The sequence below is a fragment of the Hippocampus zosterae genome, chromosome 5 (assembly GCF_025434085.1).
Source record: "Hippocampus zosterae strain Florida chromosome 5, ASM2543408v3, whole genome shotgun sequence".
Classification (NCBI taxonomy): domain Eukaryota; kingdom Metazoa; phylum Chordata; class Actinopteri; order Syngnathiformes; family Syngnathidae; genus Hippocampus; species Hippocampus zosterae.
The window spans coordinates 20,637,737-20,654,322 of record NC_067455.1 but is presented as its reverse complement, the minus strand read 5'-3'; the positions used below and the strand labels follow the sequence as shown (position 1 = coordinate 20,654,322).

At 41.4% G+C, this 16,586-nt stretch overlaps 2 protein-coding genes across 6 annotated transcripts in view; one reads left to right on the top strand and one right to left on the bottom strand.

The window, feature by feature from the left end:
* Positions 1 to 1,553: 1,553 nt before the first annotated feature.
* ebag9 (estrogen receptor binding site associated antigen 9) lies at positions 1,554 to 15,268 on the bottom strand. 2 transcript variants are annotated; one of them, XM_052064866.1, is made up of 7 exons: positions 15,124 to 15,268; positions 14,614 to 14,708; positions 12,418 to 12,499; positions 11,995 to 12,147; positions 9,362 to 9,472; positions 5,520 to 5,611; positions 1,554 to 4,459 (listed from the first exon to the last, which is right to left on the bottom strand). In XM_052064866.1, exons 2-7 carry the CDS (start codon positions 14,694 to 14,696, stop codon positions 4,342 to 4,344), a joined length of 639 nt encoding a protein of 212 aa, XP_051920826.1. In that variant the 5' UTR covers positions 14,697 to 14,708; positions 15,124 to 15,268; the 3' UTR covers positions 1,554 to 4,341. The 2 variants fall into 2 exon arrangements, with proteins under 2 accessions (XP_051920826.1, XP_051920825.1); XM_052064865.1 differs by having other exon boundaries at positions 14,930 to 15,220.
* Positions 15,269 to 15,898: 630 nt separating this feature from the next.
* ttk (ttk protein kinase) overlaps positions 15,899 to 16,586 on the top strand; it is a 14,530-nt gene continuing 13,842 nt past the window's right edge. For all 4 annotated transcript variants that reach the window (XM_052064657.1, XM_052064658.1, XM_052064660.1 and 1 more), the window contains exons 1-2: positions 15,899 to 16,023; positions 16,552 to 16,586. The exon at positions 16,552 to 16,586 is cut by the window's right edge and continues 53 nt beyond it. In XM_052064657.1, coding sequence (XP_051920617.1) covers positions 16,552 to 16,586 — 35 coding nt within the window. In that variant the 5' untranslated portion in view covers positions 15,899 to 16,023. The remainder of the gene's footprint in view (positions 16,024 to 16,551) is intronic.

Here is a 16,586-nt window from a genome sequence, read left to right as displayed (position 1 = left end):
ATGAAGCTTACTGCCAAAATTAATGAATTACCAGTGTATTTCAAACCGCCATGCAGGAAGTCAGTTTTGTGAACAATCCAAAACGCCATAGTTGGATCGCTTGGGCTGACTTCACTGACCAGCTTCAATCTGACGACACTACAATGATGACGCACACGAAGACACAGACCGTGATGGCAAAACATAAATTACATTATAAACATGTACAGTGTAGTCAAACCTCGTTACAATGTACCTTGAGGAACAGAACAAATCTTTGTTAAAACGAGAGTTAAAACCATTTCCAATAAATTGGTCACCAACTACAATGCATAATACAGTATGAACTCTTATAGATCAAAAACATGAATTACAATATAAACGGGTCAATTAAAAATATGTGTATAGAGTATGAAGAGAAAATGATTTTAATAGACAAGAAACAAACAACTGTAGTGTTCCTACTTCATGTTCTGAAAACATTGTCAGCAAATGAAAAGTACCTTTTCCAGTTCAGGATGGGCTGCGCCCCAAACCCTTTTAAGATCGTCTTTCAATATGTTGACCTCAAACTCTGCCGTGAATTTGTTGCGATTACAGATGACTGTCAAAATTGTCGATTTTGCCAATCCGTAGCTTCGGTTGAGCTTCGTCTGGGAGAATCTGTTTCGTAACTGAGAGACAATTCAGGCCTTCACAGACAGTGAGATTTGCTTCCGTAGGCCAGTGAGAAATTGTGCCCCTTGTACCCCAAAAACAACAAAAATGTCTGAAAAAAAATCTTCCCTTTACTGTACAGTACTGTACGTCATTGCCCAAGTTATATAACCAATTTCCACTTGCTGGTTCCGCAAGTATTTTTACAATTCTCTACCTGCTTATGCCCATACCATTTTCTGAAAATGACACAAAAATATTACGGTATACAACCTGCTAGCTATATCATATGACACTGTCATTTTAGGAAAAAAATACAAGCACAGAACATTAAAAAAAATATCCCACAATACACTTTGTTGACAACTAAATATAATAATTAATTAATGTTTTGTTTTTCATACTCATTCCCAAGAGCCATAACAACCTTGAAGCAAAGGCTGTAGGACAAAAACAGTGGAGCAACACACATTAAAAATATAGCACTACTCGGGCATATAGTGTTTATCTTTGCGAAGAATAACCAATACAACTGCTGCTTATTGAGGAGTTTTGACAGGCTCCTTGTCCACGCATCTGTGTGGCTATATCATATTTGCCCCTAGGCAGCCAGGGCGCACATAACAGAATAAACAGACCAATGTCTGTTGAATTGAAGCACAAATGGTGGCAAAACCTGCTCAATTTTATGTTGTACTTATGCCAGGACTGTACTTACAGTACAATATAAAGTGCCACTTTTCCTTTGAGGGTGGCAGGTTTATGTACTGGAATTGATTACTGGCGTCTTTATTCATTTCAATAGGGAAAGATAATTTGAGATATGAGTGTTTTGAGCTCATGAATATGGTCACAAAACAAGTTAAACTAGTATCTCTAAGGACTGCTTTTGGTCACACTTATGTAAGAGGCGTGAAAAGAGTTGGCAAAGATGCTCATTTATTTAAAATGTTCACATTAAAAAAGAAAGGGAAGCTCACTCGGCTTCACCAAAATAGCGTTCCCATGACTGCTCACCTTGGATAAAAGCTTTCCCGGTCTGCATTTATCACATGCTTCGCTTGGAAAGAGTCAACAGGCTAAAATGCATTAATTCCACTAAAGTGGTTGTTTCTGAAGCTGCAAATCTGCATACAAACTGGGTTAATGCAACTGCAGTTACCCACACTTTTTTTTCAAAGTCATGATGTAACAGCAATTCAAATGTACTTAAGAAAAATGCAACAAATCTAAAGGAAGTAACACTTAATTTAATCCCGATGACGACATGACACTCTGCCATATCCCAGGATCTTCACGTTACATAATGAAAATGTCTCAGTTCAGTAAGCATCAAAAGCTTGAGTTATAGGATGCTGTAACACCCTCCAAGGCTCCAATGGAGGCTTGTTGTGCAATGAAATACTTCCTTTAGTATATACTAAATATTGTGCATTAAAAGTTGTCTTTCTGGGCACAATGACTGATTTTCCCATTTTGAAAGTAGGTCATCTCGAAAGAGGTTTTATCCGGCAAGATGCAATCTCACAGGAGAGAGGTCGTCATTTAGGAACTATTCTGGATGCCAAGCTGACTTTCGAGGCCAACACAGATAGAATTTCAAAGAAGGCCAACCAGAGATAGTTTACAGGTTTTACGTGTTTGTTATGTCGCACTCTTGCAAACTAAAGTTCATATTTGTATGAACACAGATGACCGTTCAAAAAAAAAGGGCGGCGTAACAGAATACAACCCAGAGGACATGTTTGCACTTACTTCTTGAGTGTAGCAGTTAACACAATGCCGTTCTTTGCAAATTGTATGACTTGTTTTTGCGACTGAATGGGGTTAGCTGAATTCTGGCGAGACATTCTTTACAACCCCGTTTATTCAGAAAGCATGTTATTCACCTGAATCATAGGAGTTTATTCAAAAAGCTGTGAAGGCATATTAAAAGATGGTGACTTTCATGACAGTACCGTTGTTGTTGTTGTTGTTTTTTTAAATATGATCAAAACAAAAAGTGTTGTATAACAAAAAATACGTAAACCACAACTCCGTTTCGGAACTGACACACCAAAGTACCATGCAAACTGTTCAAGCGGGCTCTTATTGCTCGATTCTCAAAAGCTACTAAATTCGCTAAACACTTGCTTTCTTTGTTCAAGCCTTATCAATGTTATCACGAAAGCGGTATAACAATTACTGTTGTGCTAAGGCGATCCCTGATTTCACATCCATTTCTTTCCATCTCACAAAGGCTGCCAGTGAAACTCGAAAGGCAAAGGGGAACGACAATAAGTGATACAGCTCGGGGGGAAAAAAAATCTCTTACCTAATCACCAACAAAGCCCAATTCCAATGAATTTGGGATGTCTAAAACATGAATTAATAAAAACAGAATACAATGACTTGCAAAGTCTTTTCAATTTCTATAGAATTGAATACACTGCAAAAACAAGATATTTAATGTTCAAACTGATAAAAAAAAAAAAAATATATATATATATATTAGGGGGGAGGGTCAAATATTCATTCTCAAAATCATGCCTGCAACATTTTCCAAAATGTGTTATATCTCTGCTCAATCATTTGGGAACTGAAGCAAATCTAATTTATGCTCACTGAGTGTGGGTAAAAGGAAAGGTAATAGCACATTGGTAAACATGTTCCTATTGTCTTCACACATATGCGAATTACCCATCCCATCGCAGATGCAGGCTTTTGAACTTTGCACTAGTAACAATCTGGTCCTGTAAGCAAGAACGGGTGAGAATTCCACCTCCAAAGGTTCAACAATTACGGAATGCCTTCCCTTCCCAAAACGCTTACCGAGTGTTGTTAAAAGGAAAGGTGATGCAACACATATGAAAACATGTCCCTGTCCCGACTTTTTAGGAACATGTTGCAGGCATAAAATTCAAAGTGAGATAATATTTCCCCGTAATCAATTGAATATAGGTTGAAATTGGTTTGTGAATCATTTTCATGTTTTTAATCTACATTTTATGCATCACAATTTTTTGGAATTCATATTTGCAGTTATCCAAGACCAATTTATATGTATAAAAAAATAAAATAAGAGAGTGACCACATATTTTTCCATTAGTCTGAAGCTCACGCTAGTAGCCATGATGTTACCATAGGAACCCATAGCTTAAAATTACAGGATAGAGTATGCTATTATATTTAATTACAAATGTTGCGGAGGAACATTGCAAGTCATTGCTGGAGGAGAAACATAAATACAAAAATAATTATCAAGCAGACCAATGTCACTGATAAACAGTGATTCTTAAAAATAATTACACCTCTTTGTCTTTTGTGGTTAGAAACAAGACAAAGAAAATCAAGTGTACACCTTATGCTCTATGAAAAGGTTGTACAGTACAGATCTGAGTTTATTTACACACCTTGAAAAAGACCTGTGCTAACGAGCACATACACTTAATATAGCGGGGGCATATAGAGATTCAAATTCCGAATGAACAAGTGACTTCGATACATGGCGGGTGGGGATGGCGTTTGTGAGGGAACCCAAGAATGATTCACAGCTGCTGCTCGAAAACGGACAGAAATGGCTGCAGGATGACAATGGGTTCCTGAAAATGTAGCAATGCAGCATGAGAACTTTGGATGGGTTGCTGATTTTAAAGATAAACTCACGACTGATTCAGTGTCTTTCCCTTGAGATCCTCTGGCTCAAACCTGAGCATTACCAAGACGTTACGAAAGCTTAACAGCCATCTTTTGCTCTTTCTTCATCATCCTCTGAGCCTCTTTCTCCATCTTCTTCCTCTGCTGCTCCATAGACCGCTTTTCTCTGTCAGCCAGTTTCTGTTGTCTGTTACAGGGATTACAGATTACCAGATACTTCATTAATGAAGGCATGCTAGATTGAGCAGGACACAACACTCTGCCTCCTCCTTTACAATACAGTGTAGTGGTAAACGCTGCCATCTGCTGGTCAGAGAGTGACAAATCATTTCCGTGATGGTACAGTGCACTCCGCTTAATAGAACACCATTGGGCCGAAGCGCTTCTGTTCTACTAAGCGGGGTTTCTATTAACCGGAGACACTTTATTAGGTACACCTTCAGACACGTCGACGACCAAGTTATGCACGCAGAAAAACCCCTGCTGACGAGTTAGAAGAGATATTTCGACTGTGGACGTCCATATCTTTAATCAAACAACAAAACAACAACTTTAATCAACTTCAGTCAAACATCTCAAATCACGAGAAAAATTTTGTTACTTTTGTCTGGAAACAGGAGTCTGTAATTTTGCGGTTGACTTCCCTCTCAATGCGCTGGATAAGAGGGAAGTCCTGGAAACCGCGGGCGTACCTTCTGAGAATCCGACAATGCATCGTATCGTCTGAGTATGTCCTTTTTATCCGCAGGTGATAGCCCTCGTCTCTTGAATGAAGTTGAAGCCATTGTGACGTGCGTGTGTCTATGTGTGGAGTGATGCGTGCTACCTGTTACTGTATACGGCTAGAACTACCGCGTTTTCTCGCGATAGTGGTACAGTATCGCGATAGCTACACTTCGTCTCTCTCTCGTCTCTTGAATGAAGTTGAAGCCATTGTGACGTGCGTGTGTCTATGTGTGGAGTGACGCGTGCTACCTGTTACTGTATACGGCTAGAACTACCGCGTTTTCTCGCGATAGTGGTACAGTATCGCGATAGCTACACTTCGAAAACCACTAGTTTACAATGTTCATTGCTTACGGCCTGTTCTATTAAGCGGAGATCTGTTCTACTAAGCGGAGTATCTTTATAGGAAATTGCATTAGGCAAATCGGTTCCAGAGCCTTTTGCTCTATTAAGCGGATTACTCTATTAACCGGTGTTCTATTAAGCGGAGTGCACTGTACAGTAAAAGATGCATTCATTACCTGAGCACCTCTTCTGCTTCCCAAGTGGCGTCAGACTCATCTTCCCAAGCGTTGGTGTCCCCCTGCCAGTTGTCCATTTCACCAAGTTCTGCCTGCACAAAGTTATAAATTGGCACCAATGAGGATCGGACAGCATAAACACAACAGCATGCAATTACATTCCTGCATATGACTTGGCTGTCACACGGCAAAACTATTGGCACAATAATACATACAGACCACCCGTGTTGCATGTCTACGCGAACAAACAGGACCAGTTCATGAAGAAAATAGAGGTGAATTTTTGCCACAAAAAAAGAGCTGTTGTTCTTTTCAAGTCAGTCCTCAAAAAGATGTGTACATTTCCTTTTCTCCGCAAGTCTTGAGTTAGTTATTAAATTCAGTTAGTTTGTCAGTCAGGCAGTTCATTCATTTATTGACCCAGAGAGAGAAAGTTCATATCTAGTCAGTCACACATTTAGTCCTTAGTAAGGGTCCGTAAAGAGCGAATATAAATGAAATGAGTAACGAACCATTGGCTGACACATGACACATTGGTTCATGAGGCTTCACTTTGCCCATCACTAGAATTGGGAAAATATCATTTAAAGCAAATGGCAGCATTCAAATCATCATGATGTGTATCTGATGTGTATCATCCTTTATCCCATTATAAAGACTGTTTTGTTTAAGAGTTCGGTGAGGCCATGGAAGACGACTTCGAGGAAATTCTGGTCCACCATCCGACGTCTCAGGAGGGGGAAGCATTCATTCATTCATTCATCTTCCGAGCCGCTTGATCCTCACTAGGGTCGCGGGGGGGCTGGAGCCTATCCCAGCTGTCTTCGGGCAGTAGGCGGGGGACACCCTGAATCGGTTGCCAGCCAATCGCAGGGCACACCGAAACGAACAACCATTCGCACTCACACTCACACCTGGGGACAATTTAGAGTGTTCAATCAGCCTGCCATGCATGTTTTTTGGAATGTGGGAGGAAACCGGAGTACCCGGAGAAAACCCACGCAGGCCCGGGGAGAACATGCAAACTCCACACAGGGAGGCCGGAGCTGGAATCGAACCCGGTACCTCCGCACTGTGAAGCCCACGTGCTAACCACTGGGCTACCGGGCCGCCCGAGGGGGAAGCAGTGCACCACTAACACTGTGTACAGTGGGGAAGGGGCGCTGCCCACTTCGACTCGGGACGTTGTGAACCGGTGGGCAGAATACTTCGAAGACCTCAACTCCACCAACACGCTTTCCTTGGAGGAAGCAGAGTCTGGAGAGCCTGAGTTGGGCTCTCCTATCTCTGTGGTTGAAGTCACCGATGTGTCAAGTCAAGTCAACAGTATTTATAGAGCACTTTCAAACAGCCATCGCTGCATACAAAGTGCTGTACATGGAGAGATTTAACATACACAATAAACAGTAAGACGAATCGGTAATAAAGGCGGTAGAAAGCACCAAGCAGTAAAATCAAGAGCAAATCTAAGTCATGCTGAGTCGAACGCCAAAGAATACAAGTGAGTTTTGAGGAGGGCTTTAAAGATGGGCAGCGAGGAGGCTTGCCCAATGTTCAGTGGAAGGTCATTCCAGAGAGAGGGACCAGCAACAGAAAAGGCTCGATCCCCTCCGAGCCTCAGTTTAGTTCTTGGTACTTCTAACAAAGACTGGTCCACAGACCTGAGGCGCCGGGCAGGTGTGTAGGGGCGGATGAGCTCAGAGAGGTAAGGTGGCACGAGATTATTCAGAGATTTGAAAACAAAGAGGAGGATCTTGAAAATAACTCTAAAATGAATGGGGAGCCAGTGAAGGGATGCCAGAGTAGGAGTTATATGCTCCCTCTTACGAGTACCAGTCAAGAGGCGAGCAGCGGCATTCTGGACCAGCTGAAGGCGCTTAATGGAGGACTGGCTGACTCCAAAGTACAGGGCATTGCAGTAATCCAGCCGGGATGTGACAAAGGCATGAATTACTGTCTCAAAGTGTTCATGTGAGAGGAGAGGTTTTATTTTGGCCAGCTGTCTAAGGTGAAAGAAGCTTGATTTGACAACGGCACCAATTTGCCGATCGAGTTTGAAATCACTGTCCAGTTTAAGGTCCAAGTTTGAGACCGTTGATTTCAGATAAGGAGACAGGGGGCCCAAGTCTACAGGATGGAATGTACAAGGGCCACTGGGACCAAACAATATCACCTCTGACTTCTTTTCATTGAATTTTAAGAAATTTTGTGCCATCCAGGTTTTGATTTCTTCCAGACAGGATAGGAGTGGCCTGAGGTTAAAAAGCTCCTCGGTGGCAAGACCTCAGGGGTGGATGAGATCCGCCCGGAGTTCCTCAAGGCCCTGGATGCTGTGGGGCCCTCCTAGTTGACACGCCTCTGCAGCATCGCGTGGTAATCGGGGAGAGTGCCTCTGGATTGGCAGACCGGCGTGGTGGTCCCTCTCTTTAAAAAGGGGGACCGGAGGGTGTGTTCCAACTACAGAGGGATCACACTCCTCAGCACCCCTGGTAAGGTCTATTATGGGGTGCTGGAGAGGAGGGTCTGTCAGGAAGTCGAGCCTCAGATTGAGGAGGAGCAGTATAGTTTTCGTCCCGGCCGTGGAACAGTGGACCAGCTCGACACCCTTAGCAGGGTCCTCGAGGGTACGTGGGAACTCGCCCAACGAGTCTACATGTGTTTTGTGGACTTGGAGAAGGCGTTTGACCGTGTCCGTAGGGGAGTTCTGTGGGGGGTGCTTCTGGAGTATGGGGTACCCATACTGCCGATGTCAGAGTTTGTTTCGCATTGCCGGCAATAAGTCGGAATCGTTTCCAGTGAGGGTTGGACTCTGCCAAGGCTGCCCATGGTCGCCGATTCTGTTTGTCCTTTGTGGACAGAATTTCTAGGCTCAGCCAAAGCGTTGAGGGGGTACGATTTGGTGGCCTCATTATTGCATCGCTGCTTTTTGGAGATGATGTGGTACTGTTGGCTCCTTCAAGCAGGGCTCTCCAACTCTCACAGGAGCGTTTCACAACCGAGTGTGAAGCGATTGGGATGAAGATCAGCACCTCCAAATCTGAAACCATGGTCCTCAGCCGGAAAAGGGTGGGAGTGCCCTCTCCAGGTCGGGGAGGAGATCTTGCCCCAAGTGGAGGAGTTTAATTATCGTGGGGTCTTGTTCACGAGTGGGGGCAGGAGGGAGCGAGAGACCAACAAGCGGATCGGTGCAGCGTCTGCTGTGATGCAGACGTTGTATCGGTCTGTCGTGGTAAAGAAGGAGATGAGCGAAAGGGCAAAGCTCTCAAGCTATGGGTCGTGACCGAAAGAACGAGATTACGGATACAAGCGGCCAAAATGAGTTTTCTCCGTAGGGTGTCCGGGCTCTCCCTTAGAGATAAGGTGAAAAGCTCGGTCATCCGGGAAGGGCTCAGAGTAGAGCCGCTTCTCCTCCACATCGAGAGGAGCCAAATGAGGTGGCTTGGGCATCTAATTAGGATGACTCCTGGACGCCTCCCTGGTGAGGTGTTCCGGGCATGTCCCACTGGCAGGAGACCTCGGGGACGACCCAGGACACGCTGGAGAGACTATGTCACCCAGCTGGCCTGGGAATGCCTTGGGATCCCCCGCGACCCAACCCCGGATAAGCGGTGGAAAATGGATGGATGAAATTACATGATTTTGTGCGCTCAAAATTCATATTGGGCTGAGCAAATCCTGATTTGTGCCTGGTGAAGATCTCACTTGTGTATATTCAAGAATTTACATCAGGATAAAATGAATGCTAATAGTATTCAAAAATAAAGCTTTCACAATCATGTCTATCTCGGCCATAAACGGAATGCATGCCTGAAGAGCTTCAGAGATGACAAAAGATAACTCACTGAAGGTGGAGAGAAGGTCATCATATCCTGAGAGGCTGCCAGTCTGCTGGAGAAACCTGCCGAGCCATCAGGCACCAGGTAGTTCAAAGGCTCCCTTTTCTTTAGCACTATCTGCAAAGTGGAAATCAGAGACAAGCCACATCGTCAGACAGCAATCAGAAAGCATTCAAGGTTTCTTTGAATTACTCATATACACCGGCTCACTGTCAACATAAAGCTTCAAGTTGACATATGTTGTGGACATTGCCAGAGAGGTATTATTTTATACTGCATGTATCTGAATGAATCAGAATCATCTTTATTGGCCAAGTATGTAGAACACACAAGGAATTTGTCTCCGGTATAACACGCTGCATTAGTATCATCATAAACAAGGACATTTCGTAATGTAAGTGAACTGTAGTGCGGTGGTACTACCCAGTGACAACTGTGAGACAATGTGCAAAGTCTCAGGCAGAGCTAAAGTGAGCAGTAGTAGAATACAATACTACAACAGTTGGACAGTTGGTGCAGAAAATTATATGATACAAAAGTTACGGTAAATTGTCAGACAACATATCATTCAAGGAGACATATAATAATAGACTATTATAAACAAAGGTTTTAAGGACCGAGTAAGGCCAAGTTAATATTTACATCTGTCTGTCTGTAGGTGAGCCGTTCTGAATGTCAGCCCCACTATTATGAAACATTTACATAATAACCAACTTTCAAAAAGGCCATTACTCGATTATATTCGATGGCAGAGTTGTTTAGATAACTGATTCTAGGATGCTTCTTCGATCGTGACAGCCCTACGCTACACACACAGATCGCTTTTCCACAATTGGCAAGGGCAATTTGGCAGCTTAGCTTAGCAAGTGCTGAAAATACAACCCACACAGTCTTTGTCAGTGCTTGCGTGAGCTTCACAGTTTGTACTCAGATTTATTTATTTTTCTAAACTCAAGGCTCCCCCGGATGGATGGATGGATGGATGGATGGACGGATGGACGGATGGACAGATGGACAGATGGACAGATGGACAGATGGACAGACGGACAGATGGACAGATGGACAGATGGACAGATGGACAGATGGACAGATGGACAGATGGATAGATGGACAGATGGACAGATGGATAGATGGATAGATGGATAGATAGATAGCTATTGAGCATGACGTCTTTGATCCACTGGTTAAAGGACACCTTGATTCTCTCCTCTTTCATCTCAAACTGCTTCAAACCACAAAGCCTGTGACGGAAAAGTGGTTAGGACTGCACGACTGTCCGTGTTTTATGTTATGTGTTGTGTTTATTATTTTACTTTATGTTAACTGTTTTGTTAAGCGATTTGTTACAGCTGCCGCTGTTGTGAAAGTGCTATATAAATCAGCATGTATTGTATTGTATTGTATTGTATTGTATAAATTACATAGGCGGCCCAGTAGTCGAGTGGTTAGCACATCGACTTCACAGTTCAATTCGAGCTCTGGCCTTCCTGTGTGGAGTTTGCATGTTCTCTCCGTGCTTGCGTGGGTTTGCTCTGGGTCCTCCGGTTTCCTCCCACATTCCAAAAACATGCATGGCAGGCTGATTGAACACTCCAAATTGTCTCTAGGTGTGAGCCAAATGGTTTTTCGTTTCTGTGTGCCCTGCGATTGGCTGGCAACCGGTTCAGGGTGTCCCCCATCTACTGCCCGAAGACAGCTGGGGTAGACTCCAGCACCGCCCACGACCCTAATTGGGATAAAAAGTGGTTTGGAAAATTAAGGAATGAATAAAATACATCTAAATAGGTCTAAAGTACGATCAATCGTCGACCAATGCCTAACTTTTCCTACTGCAGCTCTCGTTTGATGTTTAGTTTTATTTCTATGATTGTTCAATTTTTTTTTTCTTAGTACTTTGAATAACAGTTTTTTTACACGTTATTTTATATATGTTCAACAAAATTCTTAAAATAACACCAAATTATCTGATTAGCATAACCAACTGCCTGACAGTCTAAAAATAACAGTTAACAAGTTTAAAAAATATGTAAAGGAAAAGCATGAGGTCTCTATAACAGTGTATCAATTTGTGCATTTTCAATGGGGTCGCCGAGGGAGTGGACAGATTTTTTTTCGGTTTTGATTTTAGGCTCAGTGTAATATAAAAACTGGAAAATACAAGCCATAGGACAGATTTTGGTTGAAATATTTAATTGGTTTTGTTTCTGTGATCTGGAGGTTTGGTAACTAGTATCAGTAAGGTTTCATTAACTTGTTAGCTGACAATCAATCGAGACAACAACCCATCAGACAAATTATGACATGGACAGTTAGGTGTCATTAAAGGAACAACACGTGACTCTTAGGGAGGAAGACACAACAATTGGTTCTGCGCTGTTTGTCCAATCGCATTACTTTCCAACTCATTCATGTCCACATGGAACACCACATACGGACAAGCTGACTTGGAGCAAATCAGTTCAACAACATTGTCATTTGCGGTCAAGCGACATTTGGCACCTGGGGGGGTTGGGGGTAACATTAAAAAAATATATCTATATTGAGCAGTCACAATTTTGTTTGATTTTTGACTGCCAATTGAAAACAGAAAGAATTACTACAGATTTCTTTGTGACATAACTATGATAAGAGATGTATACCTTCTGTGTTTTCCTGATTGTTGGCGCCATGTCTTTGAAGTAGTCGGGCTCCTCAGTCTCAGTGGGTTGAGGGGGGACATTTCCATTTCCACCTTCAATCTTAATACTTGTTGGAGCTTCTTCATCCCAGGAACTCCATTCTTCAACATCTGGCTGTGCAGACTTAAAAGTGCAGAAAGAAAACTGAGGTGTTGAAATGAATTTCTGCTCAGGATATTATTATTTTTTTTCCTGGATGCGATTATCTGATCATTTTGGCCCAGACAGACCTTCCATGCCGAGTGCCACAGAGTTTGGCATGAAAGGTCCTAATCATTGAGATTCTTACAACAGAAATTGGTAATACACTGTCGTGTTTTTTTTTCCTCATAAGGCTAGAGTTGATGTTTAGAGGTGTTTAATTCCAGACGATTCACGACTGACCTGTTTTGGTATGGACGATGAGAAATCCACTGTGGTTGGGAGAGTTATTTGATCCCCACTGAGCTTTCGGCCCCTTCCACTCCTAGTTTATTGCCAAACAGTAAGAACAATAAAAAGGGGAAAGTAAAGTCACACCTGAATTTTGAGTTGTAAGTTAGATTGTATAACAATCAGATAAGCCATCTACTGTAGAACAGGAATGGGCAACTGTGCTTTTTTTTCTCTCAAAAGAACCCCCGTACCCACAAAAAACAAAAACAAACATTCAATACACATTTTCCACGAAAAATGTGGGGAAATGGAGAACCACGGGAAAAACAAACAACAACAAAGAAATCTAAAGGGGGGAAAATGCAAATATGTGAATATGCTAGTGCCAATCTGCCAAAACTGCAGGGGTCAGCCATCACTGAACCCCCGTTTTGCTAATGATATATGAATGATGGGAAACTTTAAAAAAATGACGAACAAAGTAGTGATGGAAATGGGTTCTTGCCAGTCAGTGTAATTGTCAGTAAATGGGTCAAGTACCGATGGACCTCTGCATCTGTCACTGATGGACACCTGTTTGGCCGACGACTGACAGAAACATACCCCACCTGTTTCGTGTGTTTATTTGCAGGTGTTTCTTCAACATGACTGCATTTTCTATTCATGCGTGATAGTGGATGTCTGAGGGGACTGTGATGGCTGGCTGTGATTGGCTGAGAAGGCGCAACCAGATGAGGTCACATCACTTTATGACAACACAATTCTACAATCTTTGAAACTAAAATGTTACGTATGTGTAGTTATTTGCATCTAAACTTTATCATTGTGGTTTTGTGTTATTTAGTATCCTGGTTAAATGGTTTATAATCAAGACTGTCTCGTGTGTTTGTTTACAGGGCTAAATAAGCAGTGTTGCCTTCATCGACTTTATGGAAACAAATTGTGCTGCCTGTGTAGTATGTTGCAGTATGCACCAAAGAGCTGTAATCCGCCAATGATCCAAGAAGGAGAAGAATGACAAGCATTCACATATCATCAGAGTGTACTATTTGGATTGCATTCTGGTTAAAGCAAATGAAAACTTTTTGGTGGAAAAGAGCTGCAGACAGCCGACAGAGTGCTCCCACTGACTGTACTTTTACAGTTCAACATGTTGTCATACACTGACAAATGTTTGTGAGTACATCTGTGTGTGGTCTTGATGTAGATCAGGGGTGCCCAAACTTTTTGGATCGAAGATCTACTTTTTGATCAACTAACCTCACGGGATCTACCCTTACCGGCGCGCGCGCACGCACACACACACACAAACACACAAACACACAAACACACAAACACACAAACACACACACACACACACACACACACACACACACACACACACACACACACACACACACACACACACACACACACACACACACAAATGAAAGATTTACCTGCTTTATTTTATTTTTTAAATATTTTTTTTAGTGAAAATGAGACTGATTAGTGTGCAGTGTATATTAACACAAAACATATATTACTAACATGTACAAAGACACACAAATGGTTGTTTGTTTTTTTTCTTCTCAACACTCCTCGGATCTACTTGGGACCTGTCTTAGATCTACCAGTAGATCAGGATCTACCGAATGGGCACCCCTGATATTATAAATACATTTATTGATAGTGTAATTTTATCATTTTCATCTGTTGGACTATGACATGTTTTTTGGGGGACTGGCAGACTGACTGATATACACGGACTGGCGTACCATTTCCGACGGAAGAGTGGTTACAACAACATGATGGATGTGACGATTACAGTTACTTTGTTGTTGGGTTAGGACAGTGGCTCTTTTACACATACATTGATAAATGTATGTGTAATTATTTATATGTAATGTTACATATTACATATATGTACCGTAATATGTAATTAATTAATAATTATTATAAGATGAAATCTATTAAGTACATCTATGTTGTCCATATTTAAAATAGCATTTTTGTCATACATTTGGTTGGAAAGTGTTAGTACTTTATGAGCCCCAAGTACAGTAGCAAGAAAAAGTTGCCCATCCCTGCTGTAGAAAATAGATGACGGATAAACTAAGGGCAAATCTATTCAAAGTGATGCCCAACACCTACAGCGATCATGTAAAGAACAATACCTATGCATTTGTTTAAAGTTAGTGTTTAAATGCTTTCCTTAACACTTACCTGCATATCAATCTCTTAAAGAAAGAGAGCAAACTGGCGAAGCATGTGCAGATCTTAAACAGACGGAATTGAGTGACGGCCATGACGAAATATATCTGGTGGGGGAAAAAGAAGAATCATTAATAGAGCTCAGATGATTTTGCTGACCCCTCTCAAAAAATTACTGTATGTTGTCGTGTAAAACATTGGGAATATCAAATAATTGAATGTAACAAAGATACTACCAAGTATCCCTTCGTAAAATGTAACGTTTTTGTACTCCTGCAAGCGTTCTCTCTATTAACGATTGTTCAATACGGCCACAAGCGAAAATTACCGTATGCAAAGCTGATGTTTCCTTTTGTGTTGCTGACGAGACAAGTTCATTTACTTGCTGACTGCTGCTTGCTAGCTTAGCCCTTGGAAAAGCATTTTGTTTCACAATCCTTCAATAGTCTTGTTGATTGTGACGAAATTTGCTCGGAATTAAATTTTGGTCGTATCACCACAAAGACCGAAAGATCGACATACTCCAATGCTGTTTCATGACCGAACTCTCAAGAGTCGTTGCTCATCACCCTTGCGCAGCTGCCATCTTGGAGCTCAGCTGGGTGGAGGCACAAGAAAGGAACAAGGAAATGCTGCATGGACGCTGCCTTCAGGTACTCCAAAAGTGTCGGAGATGCCTATTAATTTTGCCACAGTGTTCAACATTAATACGTATTATCTGCTTGTTTAATTGACATAGAGTGGTACAGAGTGCTTATTGCGGCACGTTTTGATAGATTAAATACATTACAATCCGTGAATTGACATATTGTGGTAGAGAGTGCTTATTGCAGCACGTTTTGATACATTACAATCCGTGAATTGACATATTGTGGTACAGAGTGCTTATTGCAACACGTTTTGATAGATTGAATACATTAATCCGTGCCACCCATGCCACCATCGTAATAATAATAATAATAATAATAATAATAATAATAATAATAATAATAATAATAATAATAATAATAATAGTTTATTCATCATAATAATAATTATTATTATGTAACAATTACAATAATAATAGTTTATTCATTATAATAATACAAAATAATAATACAATATAATACAATACAATACATGCTGATTTATACAGCGCTTTTAATAATAATAGTAATAATTACATTAATAATAGTTTATATTATTATTATTATTATTATTATTATTATTATTATTATTATTGATGATGATGTTTTAAAATAAGTCAGCGATGTTTTAAAATAAATCCAAAGGCGTCGCCTTGCAGCGTCAGCTCAAACCAGCCAATGAACATGCAACTCAAACGGAAGTGCAACATTTGAAAACTGTTAGTTGTTGAAAGAGCGAGCATATCGTCCGATATCTGTGATTAAAAAACGGATTTATCTTCCTGGCATCTGCACGGTGAGAGGCGAATAATTATATTTAAGCGTAAAAAACAACAGGAGATGCGCCGATAAAAGCAAAGTAGCGTGATCAGTCCTGGAATGACATTAGAAAGTTTTATGGAGGTACAACGGGCTAAGTCATGCTATCCTCTGTCAGTTGGAAAACAATTACAAATGGCTGTCGGTTTTCACGTTTTTGATCGTCGATATGATTGCCTGTCAGCCACTTTCACAATTTACCTTTCGTCAGAAAAAGTGAAGTATAAGTGAGAATGGCAAATGAAGTTTGAGTCATGCCTTTGTGTGAACACGTACAGTGAGCTGAAGTATATGCAGCGAAATACAAACTTAATATTTAAACTTCGATTTATCCAAGTGTTGAGAACTCATTCTCATTTGCAATCCCAACCTGACTGTAGACGGCAGTAAAACGGAGCAAAATTACAAAAATAACAATACATATACCATGAACTGGAATATGTGATATGGGATACGTGGTGGTGTTCTAAAATCTGAACAGACATGCCGTTGTCTATCATTTTAGATGGAAGCAGAAGAGCATACGGACAGAATGCAGAG